The sequence below is a fragment of the Corvus hawaiiensis genome, chromosome 8, assembly GCF_020740725.1.
Source record: "Corvus hawaiiensis isolate bCorHaw1 chromosome 8, bCorHaw1.pri.cur, whole genome shotgun sequence".
Lineage (NCBI taxonomy): Eukaryota > Metazoa > Chordata > Aves > Passeriformes > Corvidae > Corvus > Corvus hawaiiensis.
Genome location: NC_063220.1, coordinates 26,382,525 through 26,402,014, shown reverse-complemented (window position 1 = coordinate 26,402,014; position 19,490 = coordinate 26,382,525). Strand labels below are relative to the sequence as shown.

At 38.3% G+C, this 19,490-nt stretch overlaps 2 protein-coding genes across 4 annotated transcripts in view; both read right to left on the bottom strand.

The window, feature by feature from the left end:
- Positions 1 to 1,702: 1,702 nt before the first annotated feature.
- LOC125329697 (pulmonary surfactant-associated protein A-like) lies at positions 1,703 to 19,238 on the bottom strand. 3 transcript variants are annotated; one of them, XM_048311988.1, is made up of 5 exons: positions 19,152 to 19,238; positions 11,848 to 11,935; positions 4,093 to 4,231; positions 2,857 to 2,934; positions 1,703 to 2,253 (listed from the first exon to the last, which is right to left on the bottom strand). In XM_048311988.1, the coding sequence occupies exons 3-5, from the start codon at positions 4,214 to 4,216 to the stop codon at positions 1,877 to 1,879; spliced, it is 579 nt and encodes a 192-aa protein (XP_048167945.1). In that variant the 5' UTR covers positions 4,217 to 4,231; positions 11,848 to 11,935; positions 19,152 to 19,238; the 3' UTR covers positions 1,703 to 1,876. The 3 variants fall into 3 exon arrangements, with proteins under 3 accessions (XP_048167945.1, XP_048167946.1, XP_048167947.1); XM_048311989.1 differs by lacking the exon at positions 19,152 to 19,238 and having other exon boundaries at positions 11,848 to 12,045; XM_048311990.1 differs by lacking the exons at positions 11,848 to 11,935; positions 19,152 to 19,238 and adding an exon at positions 10,770 to 10,839.
- Positions 16,839 to 19,490, bottom strand: part of LOC125329424 (mannose-binding protein-like) — a 31,303-nt gene continuing 28,651 nt past the window's right edge. Inside the window, 2 exon segments of the mRNA XM_048311370.1 lie at positions 16,839 to 17,017; positions 19,152 to 19,236. Of these exon segments, the coding sequence (XP_048167327.1) occupies positions 16,839 to 17,017; positions 19,152 to 19,236 (264 nt within the window).

The window sequence follows — 19,490 nt, the reverse complement described above, 5'->3', positions numbered from 1 at the left end:
TTACTCATGAAGGATCTTAACGAGAGATGTCTATAGTCATTTTGTAAATCCCAATGTGGTAGAAATAAATTTTTCATTAGCTAAAGGAATAGGATACCCCAAAACTAGTTGGAGATCTGTGTAAATGAATATGCTTTTTCAGTTTAAAGAGCAAAAGATGATGTTGGTAGGGATTTTTTGGGGGGAGGTTTTTTCTGTAACACGATGCCTCTTTGTGAAGAGTAGTCCCTTTGTTCTAATAAAGAATCTGCATGGTTAAAAGACTAAAAAAATGCTAATGACGTTTACTTACTAAAATTCCAATAATTAAAATTTAAGAGGTAGTTTTAAGCAAACTTTCAACTCTTTCTAGCAGATTTAGTGTGGCTGGTCAGAGTTAAGCCTCGGAAAACAAAACGGCATTAATTTAGTCTTACTATTTCTCAGTGTAACCTTCAAGTCAGAATTGATGGCTCTATTCCCTTCCCATTTGACACTTTTAGCTAAAATGGTGTAATGGTCATAGGAATCAAAACAAGCCTCTTTGGAAAGCAGGTTCACACTTTGAAATCTGTCCAACGTGGTCCTGGTGTACTTTTTCCATTTCCAAATCCTTGTCTGCTCTCTGATGGTTGCTGCATGCAACCTGGAGGGGAATCACCCCTTGCCAAAAGTGTGCAAGAGGCTGAACCTTTCCTATTTGCAGGGCTTGAATTGAATGGGAATAGATCCCATCTCTTTTCCTCAGGGAAGGCTTGGGAACTTCACTGCCCAGAGTCAAGTCCAGCTTCCCAGGGGCTCCCTGCACAGAGACAAATGTGGGGAAGGAGGATGTGTTTAATGCATGTATTTTAAAGCTAATGCTATCTTTTTTTTTTTTTTTCTCCCCCCTTACATAGTGTGAAAATGACAATGGATGAGCCCAGGACTTCCTCACTGCAAGGTAAGAATGTGGGAATTTGCTGCTCATGGTACTCTGCTCAGCTGCCCCTGCTCACCAGCTGCCCGAACGGAGAAGCAGTGAAAATATTTTGTGAAAAGGTGCTTCTTGGTCCTACTGGATTTGAGTTGAGGTCTGTCTGTGCTGCTACTTGGTATAACCTCAGCAGACACGTTTGTGTTTGAACTGATTGAAGTGCCACTCTTAGCAGGCTTCCCAAAATATTATGTGCTTTGCTTAGTGTTTTGGGAAAAGACAGGTGACCTTCTAACACTGCAATCTCATGGTTTTCTGAGGCAATGTGCTGTTTTAGCAACAAAATGCAATCTTTAGCATTTTATACACATCTCTGTCTGCTGGAATCTAGTGCAATATTTCTCTCTGTGTTTTATAGAGAGTAGCTTCTGAAACTAGAAAAATTAACTGTAATTGGTAGTATTAATATTTTTATAAAACAAAAGTTAAATGTGGATGCTGATGAACCAGTGGGTAGTTCAATGTGACACAATACAGGCTCTGTAATTGAAAGCCCTGTCCGAAACATGAAACCATAATTGCTCCAGTGAAGTCAACATCTGTGCATCTCTTTTAAGGCAGGAACTATTAGGTACTTCAAAATGCTTCCAACTATGAAGCCATGGGCAAATTTTAACTTCAGCATTTTCAATATCCAAAGTCAAACCTCAGAATTTTCCTCTAACCTTCACAAAGTATGGAGACAGGCTGACATGGAAAAAGAATTCCGGGGTATTTCCAACCCTCCAAAAGAGACAAACACATCAGTTCAGGCACACTGTAATCACTTTAATCACCTAGCATATTTGGCATTTTCCTAAGGATAAAAAAAATCATGATTCATTTTATATTTTAGAATACAGAAAAATTGCAAATTTAATCAACCTGAAGCACAGAATATTTCATTATCTCCATGCTCTGAGATGGCTGAAAGGCCATTCTTTAAAATTCGCAGATTGTGAGACGATACATGTTGCATTTTTTGTCATTCCAGGTCCCATCAGTGTACATCTCCACACATTTCTCTTTCCCTTTGCCATCAGGCTCATGTTGGTGCCAGTTGCTATAATTCAGAGGCATGCCATTTATATACTTAAATGGACCTGAAGTCTCCCCCTTCCTAATGCCCAAGTATGCATATTGGTTATACTGTTTCACAATGTCCATAATAGCTATATTCTCCTCCTCATTCTTGGGAGCTGCAAGAGTTCCTCCAACCTCTTCACAGGACTGTAGTGCTGATGCAAAGTCAACTTTCTTCCCATTGCTGGCAAGCATTTTCTCTCCTACTTTTCTTATTTTCCCATTCAAAGCAAGCACTGAAACATGAAAAGAGTTAGCTTTGTAAATTTTCTATAGCATACTGATGTAAAAGCAAAGAGAGAAATCAAGAGAATACTAAAACTATTAAGAGGAACAGAGGGAAAAATTGAGAGCAAAGGATGAAGAGGAATAAAGAGCTTTAATTTTACCCATTGTTGTTTATTTACACACTAGTTGTTCATGAAATATATTATTTTGCTGCCTGTGACCCCCTGTCCTTGTCTCCAAGACAAGGATGTCCCACCAACAGCTGCTAAATATCAGCCCTGTTATACTTTGTGTACTTTCTAAAGAAGATCAGTTTGCTTCAGATTTGAGCAAGGGAAACAGGGAAATGATAAATTGTTATGTAAATCCCTTTTCAGCACAAAACAATTCATCACCTTTAACATTTGACTGCTGATAGATGAAAGTGCAATGTGGTAAAAACTGAGTTCCCATGAACCCTTCCCCTGCTTTGAATGAGAAAATGGGGTTTGGGGATGTAGTATCATTTTCAAATGCAGTTTCTTTCCTGCAAGTTGTGATTCTGTAACTAACTTTGCCTATTGCACTTAAAATTGACTATGAGCTGAAAAAGTAACAAGGGGAAGAATTACCAGCCTCAAGTCGGAAAAGTCGGTGTTTCAAATTTACTGAAGCATTGGGGCGTTCGGCGTCCAGAGAATCAGGTAGACCTGTGCAGATAAAAATAAAAGTTATACAATCAAGCAAAACTAGGCTCTGCTGATAGGAACAATCCCCTGGACAAAACCATTTTCCAGAACTAACTTGAAAATGTATTTTTAACATCAGCAAGTGTAAAATAAAAATTTTTCCAGTATGTTTTCACATTGTTGTTAATCTATATTAAAGCAAACTACCAAAAACCTCCAATCCTCTGAAATGCTGATAATTCTCCTCTGCAGAGAAGAGACTGAAACTTTACAGGTTTGAAGCCTTTTGTTATTTATATCTGTGACACTGGCTTTGCCAAAGAGAATTAGTTTCATTCTACTACTTGGTAGTGAACAGGCACAAGGGATACTTTGATGAGGAAAAAGTTTCTACGGCACCATACGATTTTCTTTTTAATGTGCCGGGTGTATGCTTTATGTTTATCTTACTTTAATGGGAGCCATAAACAGTGGTAGAGGGAGGTTTCTGAATAGACTGTGTGAAAGAGAGTCCATGCAGCACTGGTTGCTAAAGATGGGCACCCACTCTAAAGGTAGATTCTTTTTTCATGCCACTTTCCATAGGTACCAGAGGTCCCACATGTAGAATAGAGTCACTAATGTACTCCCATGATCACGATCCACTATTCACAGCTGAAACAATCAGCCATGTAGAAGCACAGAATGTTGCTGCATTCCCAAGCTACAACACTGCAACGCTTACTGCACTTCACAATCCATTAAAAAAACCCATATTTGACCTAATAAAGGGAGTCTGGGAATAATTTTGATAGTGCTTTAGCCTTGTATTGAAATAACATTATCTTCATACTTTAAGAAAAAACTGCTGTGAAAGAAGCAATTCCCTTGGTATTCCCAAGCTATTCCCTTGGTAAGTCAATGGAAAAGCACTACAAAGACCCAATTATATTTATATAAATATATAATATTTACATGTTAGTGTGTTGACAACCTGTTCAATTCCCCTCTTCCCCCCAAAGAGAGAGGAGACTGGTTTTTTAGAAAAAAAAATTAAACTGTCCATTTCCGCCGTTGTGTTTTCCTCCCTCTGCTTAACACAGCTGCTCCCTTGAGAGCACGTGTCCTCCTGTGCTGTCTGTTTCTAGTCATGCAGCCTTTGTAACAAGGATCTGTTGCAAAAAAGGCAAGTTTGCTTACCTTTCAGCTCGTCTCTTCCAGGGATACCAGGCAGCCCAGACATTCCTGGACATTTACTCAATGCATGGCAGGTCACTAACAAAGCAGCCAGTGCTATGAGTATGTAGGATGAGTAAGACAACATGATTTCTCAGGCCAGCTGAAAAAAACCCACACATTTGTCAGGCAGTGATTCTGTAAGAAATTGTTGGCATTATTTATACAGTTGCACGCTCTCCCCCACTTCATGCCTTCTTGAAATTTACATTATTTCCTTGTTTAAATAAAGTCTAGAGTTTGGATGTAAGAGATTTCCCAGATTTATTTTGCAACCATTGTGTAATTTATACACAAAACTCTTTCTTGACTGATAAAACTTGATATGCTTATTACAGGATGATAGCCACACGTTGGGGAGTAGTGAAGATAAATTATCCCTTTCACTGTCACTGACTATTTGTTGGATTAATCCTTGAGAAATGATAGGCTCAACTGTAACTGATCACACTTAAGGCATTAGTTGCCTGCAAGGACTATAACCACTCAATGATGCAGATGATATTAACCTGAAAGGCAAATCTGTTATAGTGGTAGTTGTAATGTTTTGGAGCTTGTCAAAGCACAACACTATCTAAGCACATTTATTTGGCATAAACTGATACTGTTTTACATGTGGGAAAAACTTTATAGCTCAATTGACATTCCTATCCTGTTTTGAACAAAATTCCACAAGCTTGAAAATGTCAGAGTTAATCTTGTAGAAAATGCAATTTTGCTGGTTGGTAATAAGCTTATTCATCTTATTTTATCCTTACAGCTAAAACAATAAGTAGGGTTATAATCTTAGTGCTGAGATAGCAAGACTAAAAAGCACTTTAAAACTACACATCGTGGGTTTACAGCAGAGCAAGTGGGTGTGCTGTGCAGCTGTTAAACCTGAAGGACTATGAAATACTATGGCATGGAGACACCCAGTTATTGACATCCTTCAGTTAAACGAACAGGAGATATAAAGAAAGGTTTAAGATGCCAGAATGGGTATCCATTTCTCATGTGTTGACTCATACAGAACAAATAACTCAATATCCATTACTTCAATTTTCTATTGGCACAAATTAGAGAGGACCCTGGACTGCTCTCTCTTAAAAAATTTCCATCTTTAAAAAAAAAAATCAGCATTTATACATAGTATTTTCTAAATCTAACTCCACTTAAAATTTAAAATAAAAACTTGGTTGGCTTGAATGCTGTAAGATTATTAACACCTAGGTTCATCAGCTATAACAAGGTATTTGTTCCAAAGTATATATGCCACTCAGAATCAAAATACAAGTTTAGTGCCATTCATTAAATGGGGTGAGCTTTTAAAAGAAAAAAACATTGTTTATTTCTTCCAGATTGACTTTGTTTTAGAAGACTTTTGAGATGCTTCTTTATCTGCATCAACACCAGCTTGTTTTTCTAGGGGAATGTCTCATCAAAGTCAATCCAATGGGACATACCCTTGAATATAAGAATATTCAATTACATCATAAATTTGCAGCATATGGAATCTGTGTAATTAATAGCAGTATCTATTCCACATGGTCTAGAATTCCACTTTAAAGAGTGTAAAATCAAATCCACCTGAGAACACATGTGCAGTGTTAAAGGTGCTGCTGAGCTTTGTTTGTTGAATCTGAAGCGTCTCAAGTTGTTTATCCTTTACTCTATTGAAGGTCAGCAGATGCCTCTGAAAATGCTGGCCAGTGACTCAGAGAGAGCAGATTATTAAAGACCCTAACAGAAACCTATCTTAGGTGGCTAGGAATACTTACATCCTTGAGATAAGGAAATGCAATTACAACATGTACCCTTTGCCTGGTGATGATCATTCAGGGAATTACATTTGAATGGACTACTGCATCCAGCTCATAATTGGATTATGATGCAGAGTCAGACTCTTGATCAGTTATATAGCAAAATGGAAAAAACCACAGCTCTTCAGTTTTAATCCAGTTTTAATGACCTTCATCAGTCATTACTATCTAGTGTCCTTCAGGCATCTCCTTATCTACTAAAATTGCTAGTATAAGCAAAGTAAAAAAATTACTAATAAAGGGAAATTTAATTTTAGAATGTAAATATGACCACAGAAATGAAAAGGAACGGGTTTGCCTTCTAGCTGAAATTCCTTGTGATTTATTAAAAGGAAATTCAACTTACCCTTCTGCTTCAAAGTGCAATGAAAAAGCAGTTCACACAAATCCCCTTTATATAGTGTCATGTTTGTTAAACGATATGGCTGAAGTGGAGACTGCATACTGAGGCCACGAATGAGCTTTTTTAGTTTTGCTCACATACTTGTTATGCAAATACTGAGTTCAGTTTTAAGGGTTGAGAAATTTCTTTTTCTGATGAGAAAGCCAAAGTTGTAGAAAACACAACCTAGAACTAACAGATAACCCCACATTTGTAGACACAAAATATATAAAAAAATGTAAAGTAACTTTCGGCAATTCTAGGCCACTTTTAAAAATTGCTGGTTTTACAAAAGCAAAAAAATGGCAGATGACCACCAGAGGCTCTTGTAAAAAGACAGATACTCTCATGGTAAACCTTAGGGAAGCTTGGTACCTTCCAGATAGTCTGAACCAGTAATCAGAATTCTAAAATTTACCTCCCCTCTCTGTATCTGATGTACTCACCTTACCTTAATATAATTTTCTGGCTATGTGCTAGGATACTCAGTGTTTCCAGGAGCTTCTGGTCTCTCTTGCATGTAGGGTACAGCTGATCCTCTCTTGGTCAGAGATGGATCTTGGAAAAAATCTGCATACATGCACAAAATTCTCAAATGGATATAATTTCAAGAAAAAAAAAGCAACCAGAGGTTTTGCTCCTCTGGTTTCCCAGAAATAAATATTGGGGTCTTTTAACTTCTGGTTCAGATGCCTTCTAGAGTGTTTGATCCTAGATAGGGTTTGTTTTATAAACCTCAGCAAGCCAACACATCAATTCCTTAACTAAGAGATAGAAGAAATACCTCAGCTTTACAGCTTTTCTGCATTCTGTCAATTTATACTGGGGTCTCTTAAGGATAGGATGTTTTCTATTTTTCATTTGCATTTTACAAAAACTGTTTTGTTGTAATCCCTAACTATAGTGTTATTCTTTCTGAATAATTCCAGCAGGATTCACAGCTTCAAGCTAACATCTTTAGGCTCCCTGTTCAGTAGTTAGGGAGATGTTTAATATCAACTGGCTGACCTAGCTAAGATAAAATACCAAAGGAGAAGATACACTTAGGATTCCCCTTAGAAGTAGTGTAGGCACTTAAATCCACTTCCATTCACAACTCTGAGCCTTGTCCTGTAGTTAAAAGTGCCCAGCATGGCCTGTTCATCAGCTCAAAACACCCCACAAATAGCAAACTGAGACATATCAGGCATCCTTTTCAGCAAATGATCAATTAACACTCACAAATTTACATTATAGACAATCTAACTTCAAGTCCTTCCTCTACCAGAGCTTTGAATGCAGGTGACTCATTTTACAAAACCTCTCACCCCACCAATGGAAACTATTTCTCCCTGTAGTCCAGATGAGGTAGGTGCAAAAAAAATGGTGTTGAGTGCATAAGATGTGGATTAGACAGTACTCAACAGATAAAATATTTTGTTCCAATTCCTGTTGCAGAATAGCACAGATACCAGACAGTTCAGCACACTGAAAGACAAGGGTAATTCTGTTTCTGGATGGCAGCAGACCTCTGGGGTACATAGGAAATTTCTTCAGTTCCAGGATAAGATGGAACTTAATGGATCCATATTTTGAGAAGCAATATTTTAAACTACTAGGTGCCCAAGTTTTTGGGCATGTTACCAGGACACAACCTCATAGCAATCTAATTTCTAGGCAACTCTGCAACAGTTGTAAGGGTTTCTGCTGCATCACTGAATATACAAGCAACTTTAATACATGAACGTGATAGGTCTCTGAAGATTTGTACTGTTTCTTCCACCTAAGACAGTTTATATTATGAAACAACTAAATAAAGAATTGAAAACATTAAACATGGAGATCAGCAAAGCCCCACCAGCTGTTATTTCTGTCCATTCAGGAAAGTGTGGCATGAGCAAAACATGGCTTATGATCTAGGAAAACCTTATCAATTATTTTACCAAAACTTTTGAAGAAAGATACATTTGACAACAGTTGTTCTCCCATGAGCCAGATTTTACTTACACAATGGAATCTGATAAGAAGTCTAAAGCATAATCCAATGTGAGAGATTACTTAGTCATTAGATATACTTTCCTTAGTTACGCAGCAGAGAATGAGAGAAAACAAACATACTCAAACAACGAAGAAAGAAAGTAAATATTTTTTCTGCAACCTAGCATCCCTGTAGAATAGCTACATGGATGGGAATCCACAATTTTGCAGGTAAACCTGTGTGGTAATGGCTGAAGGCCTTTCGCTGGGAAACACCCACAAAACTCAGCCAGGGAACTTCAATGGTTTCAGTGGACCCCAGGTACTGCATACCTCTTTCTATCATTAAGAAGAGCCATAATAATATGAAATATGCTGTGCTGCCAGTGAATTAAACCCAAACCCTGCAATGGCCTGCTCAACTATCAGCAAAGGAGAACTTGGGGGGAAAAAAGGACTCTGATTTTCAAGATGTCATGTACCCAAAAAGACTGCTTCTTTATATAGCAGCTCTGCATGCTACCTTCAAAAAACTAACTGGCAAGGGGGTTTCAAAACCAGAATTAATTTTATACAGCCTTCAAGCCTCTCATTTTCAGAACACAAGGTAAACACATTTTGCTGTTTTGAGGGGAGCTGATAACTAACCGATTATGATAACTTACCATATCCTGATCTGCATAAAGTTACACCGTGCTTTTTCACATAAAATGGTGCTGCACAGCCTTGCTAGTTTATTTTAGCAATTTGTGAGACCATAATCTTAAATGTGTCACTGTGCTGCGAGTTCCTGATAGAGACTCTCTGTGTGTGTCCTTGGCACAGCATCTGTGTGGTAAGCAGGTGTGGTCAATTCTCCATGTTTACCTCTTTCAAAACAACAGTCATTTTTTATATTTGTCTAGTATTTCCACTGTATCTATTTCCTGAGATTTAAATCATACAGAGTTAAGTGTCTATAATTAGTTTTAAGAGTGTTCATTGGCATCAGCTTAAAACCTCATCAGAAATACAGGGCACTAAACATATGTCACCTCTTAGGTCATGAAAAAATCCAGTAGGTGAAGTGCTACTTCCTTCCCACCTGCAATTTAATTATTGACAAAAAACCAAACAAGAATATGTCAAGTTCAACAGTCCCCCACCTTTGGAAAAGAAGAAAGAAACACTGATAAAATAGTTTGTATGCTTATTTACAGTGCACGGATGCAGGAATGGGAGGAAAAAATGTAGCGAGTGTGGCACTTTACCATGCTGCTAATACTGAGAGAAAATTCTGCATGTGTGTCCTAGACTTTAACTTGAGGATAAGCATCTTACAGAAAGAATGCAATTGCTGATGAGACTTATTGATATTTATGAGAAAACATGGCATCAGACAAATGCTGTCAGCTTAATAATGCACTGTTCTTTTGGGAAGTGGATCCCAGGGAGGAGATTTCTAGGTTTAAGTGTACACAGATGGATGGAGAAAAAGGAGGAATAATGAATATAGATCCTGAGTTTCCAAAAGGAAGACAGCAGAGATGGGGAACAGAGCTTGGAGTATTGGATTTTTAAAAGCAGGCTTCACCAGACTGAACTGAACAGCCCTTGCATAGTCTTGTTCTTGCAAAGTACAGAAAGCATAAGCTTATGAAAAAAAAGAAAGGCTTCAAGCAGACCCCACACCCCTTTTAATCTATCAATCTATTTTCTATTCTAGGAGAAGCAATTCAAACTATGCTGTGAAGAAAAGAGATGACCAGATTTTCAGAGCTTTCTTTAAAAAACCAGGCATGGTTCTCTCCTACCAAAAATCCTACAACTTAAACTGATGTTAACAGAGCTACTTGGCCTTTGCTTTTAGATTGTATTCCATTCCTTATTTCTCCTATACTTGAAATAATTGATTTAAGCTACAGACATCAGCTAAGTGGCCTCTTGGGTTTTGTGAAAATGGTAGGCAAGTTGTTAGACAAGTCATTTTGACTGAACCATTATTTCTATGCCTAGAAAAAAAAGAAAATCAACCAGAGCATATTAAAACAAAGGCATCATCAAGCATTTCTTGCTTTGACAAAAACAGATTTTGAGACTCAGCCTTCTTCCTTCCTTTGGGCAGGAAAAGCACTCTTCCCCTTCTTCCCTCCCATATTCTTTATCCAGGTTTAGTAAAAATTAAGCCACTCTATAATCAGCTTCTGTCTTGTCCTTTTATAAACAAACAGAAACCAGAAATATTTCATTCTAAATTCACAACCTTGTAATGTCTTCAAGTCTGTTTCTTACTCGTTTCAGAGCTAGAATAACTAAAGTTTAGAGAGATGGTATTCCTAGAAGCATTGAGGAGTCCTGGTTTTTTCCTCAGATCAATTCACCTTTGTATCCTGCAGGCCACATTACCAACTCTAATTCCTCCTTGCATCTTCTGCCCCAAGTAGCCCTTTTAGGGGAATACTAAATAACAGGATGGGACATGACTCCTAATCCTTGTTCAACAACATGACGAAATTACTCACTGCAGTGTCAATTAGGTGTGTCACAGTGGAGCAAGTATTGCCTTCTTTTACTGGAAACAGTGCAAAGAGCAGTGCTGGAGGTGTCCTGCCACTTTGTGTTCCCATAGAGATGAGCTGGACCATGTACCTCCTATCCAAAGTCATAATAGGAAGCAATTTATGCTTGAGCAGCCACTGGCCAACATCGCCTTGGAAACGTACGCTTGCAATTCATATCTTGCCCATATAAATAGCCACCTGGCTCTTTTTATCAATTTAAAATAATCTAGCCTGCTGATAGAAAAAAAATCCTGCCAAGCTCCTATTATGTTGTTATTGCTGGGAAATGGCTGCATAATGTCTCATTGATAGGTGTTAGAACATATGTATCGAAAAGCATTGTCAATGTTTTATTTGCAATTGAAATTCAAAGTCCTTAGGAGAAACTTGTTGTTGAAAACACATGGCAGAAAATACAGAGTAGCAGAAGAAAATAATAAACTCATCAAGCTGCTGTTTAGGTCTGATGGTCACAGTGAAATGAAGCTCCTTTGTATTTTACTGAAGGGACACAACTGCTAATGAATTCCCAGGAAACAACACCTATCATGGTTTTTATTGCTATTATGAGCTGAAAATTAAGATAACAGGTATTACAGAATTCCGATTTTCCACAGAATTTTTCAGGAGACTGAACACAAAATACTCTATGTTTTAGCTGATTGTGTTGCTGGAAGCACGTAGAGCTTAACATACAGAGTCTGCTTCTTTTACAATGGCACATTTTTAGATTCTAATTCGTGCAAAAGCAGAGGAACCCTTTATAGCAGACCGCTAGTAAAGCACTTCATCATTTCAATCCCCTGAAAAGCAGAGATCCTGAGCACCTGATGGGTTGTTGAGGCCCAGCGCTGCATCCACCCAGCTCCTGCAATTCAACGTGGTGGTTCTGTGCTGAAACCCCAGAGGAGTAGCTCAGTCCTCAGGGCTGGGGGCTTAGACAGAAGCCAGTGGTGCTGCACTGAGCCATACTGAGATGAAGTGCTGACATGCAAAGGAAAAGCTCTAAGTGCACAAGGAAGCAGATTAATCTCCTTACCTTTTATTGATACATCTGAGCTGACTTGAAACCATGTAAGGTGAAGTCATTGCAGAGGCTTCAGTGCAGAAATATTCTTGGAAGATTCCTGCAAGGGTAAACAAGAAAAGCTCTGTTTAAAGCCCATTGAAGTTCATCTAATAGATAAAAACAAGGAACAGATGAAGACTGAAAGAAATAGAGATAAAACAAATGGGAATGAGCAGAGTTCTACACACACAGATTCTCTCTCAAGAGATGGGAAGATCTTGAATGTTGCTTGAGGCCAAAATGATTCAAACTGAAATTTTTTAGTAGGTTATTGAAACACAGCAGACTTAACTTGAATGACAAATCAAAGAGAATGTTTAATAACTCTGAGAAATGTAATAACCATGAATGTCAATTACTTAACTAATAAAATATCATTTTGTTATTCCATGGGGGTCACCCCTTACACCCTTTATAGTAGCTTTATGTGTAGTTTTGAAGATTAAACACTATTTTTGTTAGTAAGACAAGAGAAACTCTACGCAATTATTAATAATCATTTCAGCTACCTATTCTAGTATAAAATATATCTTTTGTAGTATAATGAAATAATATTTATTATATTTATTTATAAATTAGTTTTGGCACTCTGCTTGGATTTGAGGAATCATTGTAGGCAGACTGGAATAGGCTTGTTTCTCAGGAGTGGGAGTCTACACAAGAACACTTCAAATATGCTTATTTTTCAAGTAGTCTCATTGTTTGTCTGCCTTACCAGACCGTCTCAGGGATCCAAGCTAGAAAATACGTGCAGCACAGGTTTTCCCCAGCTGCGCCTGCGTTCAGGCCTGTGCACAGCCCAGCCTACTGGTACAATGGAGTGCCTCTTCCATAAGGTCAGGCCATTTCCATTGTTCCCGTGGACAATCCTCTAAAGCTGAAGTGGAATTTAAGTATTAACTTATAAAATTTAGATTTAAAAACCTGGAGAACAACTGTGCTGCGAAATGTTTTGGTACCAGTGCTACCATGCCAGTAGTACATTACATTTCTCTAGCATCTATTTTCCCACACAAATGGGACCCAACTGTTTAATAACTGCCATCTTTTACATCTTTTTACCCTTCCTCAGGAACATGCTTTGTGACTGTTACAGAGATAAATGATGTAAACAATTATACTTTTCAACAACTCCCACAGCTGGCCAGAATAAAGACTGAATCCAGAACTATTCTGAGAGTATTTGACAAAAAGCAAACCTCAGGACTGCAGCACTAGAAACCACTGGAGAGCTCCCAGTAGCTTGAGACAGAGTGTAACATACAGTTTCCAGTGAAGTGATATATAATACATTTAAGCACATTTGAAATATTTCTTGAATAGCTTTTGCAACTGCTATTGTGTGATGAGATAACTGCTTTTCTTGCCATCCAGTCCTACCATATTGTTGCCAACACTTAATCCCCACTTATTAAAAATACAGGTTCTGCTTTAAGACAGAATTTAAAACATGGTGTTATAAAGAAACGAACATTTTCACTTTGCTTGTAGAACTTTTCAATTGAAAGGCTCTTAACTTTTTTCACCATTAGTCACAAAAGCTAGAAATGCACTTCACTCATGAAAATGAAAGATGAGATTCTCCAGAGGGTGGCAATTGCAGCTTGAGGCAAAATACCATGTACTAGAAAATAACAGCCCATACAGGACAATCAGAGGCTTCAAGATAATATTTGCTCCACTAGTTTTTGATGCATAAATAAAAGATCTACTTAGCAGGCTTAGGAAGTTCCATAAATTCCCCCTTTTTTTTCATTTTAGCTTCAGCTCTAGAATAAAAAGGTAAAGATGTAAAAGGATTTTAAAAGTACAGCACTTCCTCCTGTCTTTACCCTGCTTCTGTTAATACATGTAGTTGCTTAGGCAGGATGGAGAGGGTGTAAGGGGATAGAGAAGTTAAAAGGCTGTGATCAGTAGTCATTGTGGTACTGATCAAACCACTTCAGTGTGATCTATAGGCAATGTGGTACTGATCAAACCACTTCAGAGTGGGACACCTTTACAGAGGTGTCACTGGATACATAAAGTGCAAGATAGGAGATAATCAAGATAGTAACTAATATATGCATTATGATTTTGCTTAAGAGGTTTCAGGATGTCCAACTAAATTTGGTCAAATGCTGTGTCCACCTCAGCTAAAGCAGCTTGTGTGTTTTAGCTTCTCTTACATCAAAAGAAAACTTTGAATCATAAATGTGCTTGGGTATAATTCTTGGGGCAGGGTGGAAATTTGCATAGAACCTTTTTTTGTACATAGCTGAAGCACAAGGCAGAAGTGTCCAAGTGTTGTAGCAGAACAGTGCAGGTGGGAAGAAGGAGATATTCTGTTCAGGGCCCTCCCAAGTAAGCCCAGAAAGCCTGACAAGGAACGATGCAATGAAACACTGAAATTCAGGCTGCTGTACTGCTGAGCTGGTGCAAGTGTGTTTGCATGGCGCCCAACGTAGCAATCTCAGACTCTGGAATCAGACACCTAAACGTGGGTCAACTGCTGCTCTCACATTCTGTGTATTTAGTCCAGCTACTTGAAATTTGATCTGAATTTAAACACCCTGGAAGAGGATGCCAACCAGTTAGACACTGTAGAGTCTTCCTCCCACTACAAAGCTGTCAGAAGCTTCTTGCAGCATTAATTCACAAGCTCAGCTCTGAGGGACAAACTGTCCCACTAGCTGAAGTCATAAACCAGAAAGCCAGGAAAAAGCTCTTACAATTGTCTACCCTGAAGCACTGATCTAAACAGCTCAAGCTACTGATGTCTGAATCTTCACCAGAGTCACAGGCCATAAAAAGATATTTTAACTGCAGGTGCCTCAGGAAAAAGTCATTCCTGCTAGAGAGAACACAGAGTATCCAGTCATGCTGCTAGTGCTGAGAGGTTTGGCAGAGAGCTTAAAAGAGACACAAGACTGTGCCTAGGTTTCCAGGCAGTCCTGCATTATTTATTCCCCTGAGCATTTTTGGCCAAACTGTGACCCAGGAATGATTTTTCACTCCTTATGTCCCCCAGGTGCTAAGCCACAGAATGAAGCCATTCGGTAGTGCTGAAGTCACACTGCATAAAGCTTCTCCTCTGCATGTTTAACCCAAGGGTTTGATGCCCTCACAACAGGAAATGAGCCACAGCAAAGAACACAATTCTCTGCTCTAAGCATAAGTTAACCACCCATTTCCCCATATTTATGTGTTATAAGTAAAAAATAAAGCAGTAAGTACGAGTTGCTACTGATTGAATGGCTTCCTGTTTGCACCTTGTAGTTTCCACCAAAAATTGCCACTTGAAAACTAAAGAGAAGGAAAAGAGCTTTTCAGAGATTGTGTTTTTCTCACATGCAACAGGATAGCTCTTTCTGAGCCTACTTAACCTGAAATTGTGTTTTAGAAAGATAAACCCAGCAGCTGATTAAAAAATGCTGCTTTCATCCTGAATTACTTAGAAGCTCTGTGGAGGTCATATGAGTACTATATGAGTTGGCTCTAATCAGGGATAGAACAGCAAGTACAGATTAGTACAGATTAGTTTATAATTAATGCAAAATTAAGTGGTTGTCAGGGATGCCGATTTAAGCCTCTTGGAAGACAACAGAACACAATTTCAAACTGACTCTTTAACACCTACTGAAGAAAGGTGTCCCTCAAGAAAGAAAAGGTGTCCCTAACATCGGTTTTGAGAAAGGTCAAAACTTAGGGTACATATGATATCACCTTGCTGAATTTAAAAGTTTCAAGTAATATGACTTAGTAAGAGCTCATTTTCTGTTTCTAGGTGTGGTTCCAACCCTGTGGACTTTGGTCCAGCCTGAGATCAGCCTGCTCCTACACAATGGCCTTCCAAGGTCTCAGATTCTAGCAGCAGTACTCTGCTCCTCTGAGCACTGGTTCAGGACAGGACAGTTTACCAGGTAAGCCCAGACTAACAGAGCTACACTTTCACTTGCACAGCTGCATTTCTAGGGCAACTCCAGCAGAGATGGGTTTCCACCAGCGTCATAAAGAGCAGAGTTTGGTTTTCTCAAAAGGAAGGGAAGCTGCCAGCTTCCCTTCTGCCCAGGAAGTGTTACACTAAGGGGAGCTTTTCCCTTGAGATGGTTTACACCAGGGTAAACCTACATGACACGAAATACTGGAAATGAGAAGTGACACCAGAATGAAACCTAAAGGCTTAAGGAATGGGAGTTTATTTCAAGAAGATTCCAGAAGTGCACCTCAGATTTTCTACAGACACAATCCTTGTTGGGGCCAAATACACCTTTCCTGTACACAACCTGGTTAAAAATTTAATTATCTGATAACTTTGGACTGTTTGAAACTGAGCGTACAATAGGAATGTTTTCCCACTCTGCTTTTGTGAACTTCCAAGGTGTTTAGCATAAGAATACTTTTGCACTTACCTGCAAACCATTTTGTGGTTAGTATGGATACCATTTGAATGAAGCACAGTTCTCTCTGAAAATAAACATTAACTTAGGGGTACAAGAAGCTTCATAAATTTCTCAACTCTACTGGAGATTTGCCAGGAAAAAGAATGTAAAAATCAGTCTAAATTACACTTCAGAACTGAACTCTTGAGAAAGTGACTGATATGGCAATTAGGAATAGTATTTCTAAAAAAACCAGTTGAAATAAAACAACCATTCATATCTCCAAAATACTACTCCAGGGGTTTTTTTTCGAATCAGTAGTTTAGTCACTGTAACCTACTGGCCAATGCACTGGGGGCAAAACACTTCACTGCTCCTAGTCCAGCTCCAAATGAAATGGTATCAAAACATTTCACAGTGGTTTCTGGATACAGTCTCAAAATAGACTTACATAATCATTCCAAATGAATGCATGGGAGACTGAATTATCTCTGATCCCTAAACTCAAATACATCTTATAAATATTACATAATTTCCTGTGTTTTTAGATAATAAATATTGATTAAAAACTTCCAGGCAAAATTTTTAAAATGCTGTTTTTCATAGCTTCAGGACACCAATTAATGCAGAAAAGGAATGCAGTTCACTTGAGAACTGCAAAGATACTTTGCCAGTAATCACAAGGAGGACATGAAGCAGATCAGCAGCTAAATCATACTCTGGAAAATTCATATCCTTTACCAATTTCAGTAATTGCTTTTTTGCTGTACCTGTATAACCTAGTGCAGAGAAAAGAAATGTCATTACTTATAAAGGTAGACAGAAAATTAGGCAGTGAAAATAATAGCTATAAACCAGAAGAGTGGGGCATCAAATACTCCTCTGTACAGATACATTCCTATGCTCCCATGGGTCCGTAACTTGCCAGTGTAGACACAATCCTTCTCTCTGTAGAGGCACTCAGCTTAGTCTTAAACTAAGTGGAAGACAAATTGAAAATCTATTCCTCCACAGTTAAACACTTAAAGCCTTCAATGGAAACATTTTTCTTAATTGCTAGACTTGTAGTATTGGGCTTTGTTGTCATGATATTCACCCATTCCTAGTTAATACAGTCTGTAATTCTGTTTTTGTAGTTCACTTGAGTTGAAAGAAGCTCCCATCAAGAAAATCACAAAAGCCTGTAGGACCACTTCCCTGGCATTAAGGACCTATCACATAAATAAGGCCTTTTGCTTTTTTCTGCATGAGCTAAATTCCACTTGGAGAACATTTCACTGGCAGGCTTTTATATTTAATTTAAGACAAAAAATTTTCTGCTTTCCACTGCATCTAAATCTTGATTTATATCTCCTGTACCTCAGTTGATGCCTATAGATTGCCAAAAAAGATCACCTTGTACTCTTGTGATTTTCTACTGCACACAAAGCAACTTGGCTGACTGGTTTACTGTTTTATTCCTCTTTGTAGTTACAGCACAATTCATTTTCCCATCGCATGGGAAGAACAGCATGAAAATAGCTGAAACTTCAAAAAAGAAATTATTTCCATGCCAGTAGCTACTGCAGTGGACTTCTGTATTCAGATGATAAATACCACTCTAGGCTCTAAGTGATCATTATCTGTCAATTTTAGAGCTAGAATAAAAGTGCCCCAGGAGCAAAGGCATCACTAAATACTGAAGAAACACAGGACTGTATGCGCTGTGCATTATTTACATCATAAAAGAATGAATCTGAAACAGCATTTGGAGAGTAATCTCTCCAAGTTTACAGCTCACCTCAAAAAGGGAATAGAGAAATATTTTTCATTAGTTTCAAGATTAGTAAAAAATGCTTCCCTCACACTGCATTTGTGAGGAACTCAGGCAGAAAGAATCACCAACCCGCTGAGCATGCCATAACTTATTACCCTGATACCACTACAATAAACACATTTTAATTCATAATGATTGAACAAAAGAAATCTGTATTTTACTAGGAGATTCAAAACTGAAGGTCAAAGAGAGAACAATTATAAATACACCCTGTTTCTGGTTATTCCAGGCCACTTTTAAGGGAACAAACTGCTGTATCAACCACATAACTGGGAGCAAAAACTTTGGGTTTTCCTAGATTCATTGACTCAACAATTCACAAACAATTAATGACATTAAATTTCCCCAGAGTCTTGTATTACTGCGCAATCTTAATTTTTTAGATTATTTGGTTCTCCATCATTTCAGTTCTTCTAAACTACAGTCCTTTCATTCAGATACATGAACGTGCCTCCAGTTTGTTCTCCAGATATCCCCACAGAAGCCTGTTTTGAAGGTGTTAAAAAGCCTTGTAAAGCTGTGTTCTCAGCCTCATTCCTAGGAAAGGCAAGTGTGCTTCCAGTTTTGCCCAAAGGGATTTTCCTTCTTTTCCAGATGAGACAAATATGGTTTTTAGCAATACTCCTGATGTTCTTTAAATTCAAAGCTAGAAACAAATGGGAACTTTAATTGTATTATACAAGATATTGATTATGCTTTAGTTATTTATTGTACTTCAGAAGCAGCTGATACCAACTATAAACAGGCATTTTGGAAGTAGTAGGGCAGAATTCTGTAGAAGTCAAACAAAACAGACACCTGGAAATATCAATGCAATGCTTAAAGCACAAGTACCTGGAGAACAGTGGCTGATCCTGCAGTCCATGTAACATCCCCTGCCCTGTAAGTTGGCAAAGCAGTCCTTTAAGTTTGACAGGTCAGGTCAGGAAGGTTGTATTCAGTGAGAAATCATTTAAATATTGACCATTATCCATTAGCAACAGGAGAGAAATTCGCAATATTTGTTTCAACCTACTCTTTTTCACCCCTTCTCCAGCACAACCGCATCCATCATTTTACCAGGCCAAAAAGTAAACATACAAATGATTGGACCTTACCTTTTTTGGGTCTATTTCATTCAGCCTCCAAAACCTGTGCTTTTGTTTCCAAAGCAGTTACTTGTCTCTGCAAGTCATCAGTTACTATAAGTGGAAGTCAAGGCTGTTATTTAATAATTTATATTAAAACGACCACACAACACCTGTTTCCAAGATGCTCAGCTTTCCAGAAATCTGATGCCCCATGAAAGAGATATTTGGTTTCCAGAGCAGAAATCACAGGCCACACTGCAGATTTGTTTAGGGAATTTGTCCAACTGGGAGTGCCTTATCTCTGACCCAAGTGAACACTTTGATAGGCTTTGAATTCTCAGGGCTGCCAGAGTCATCTTCCGGTCC

Coding starts and splice junctions, on each gene's coding strand:
- LOC125329697 (XM_048311988.1), bottom strand. CDS start 4,216: ATGTTGTCTTACTCATCCTACATACTCATAGCACTGGCTGCTTTGTTA. Junction 2,935..4,092: donor TGGAAGAGACGAGCTGAAAG/GTAAGCAAACTT, acceptor TTATCTGCACAG/GTCTACCTGATTCTCTGGAC. Junction 2,254..2,856: donor ACTTTTCCGACTTGAGGCTG/GTAATTCTTCCC, acceptor TTCATGTTTCAG/TGCTTGCTTTGAATGGGAAA.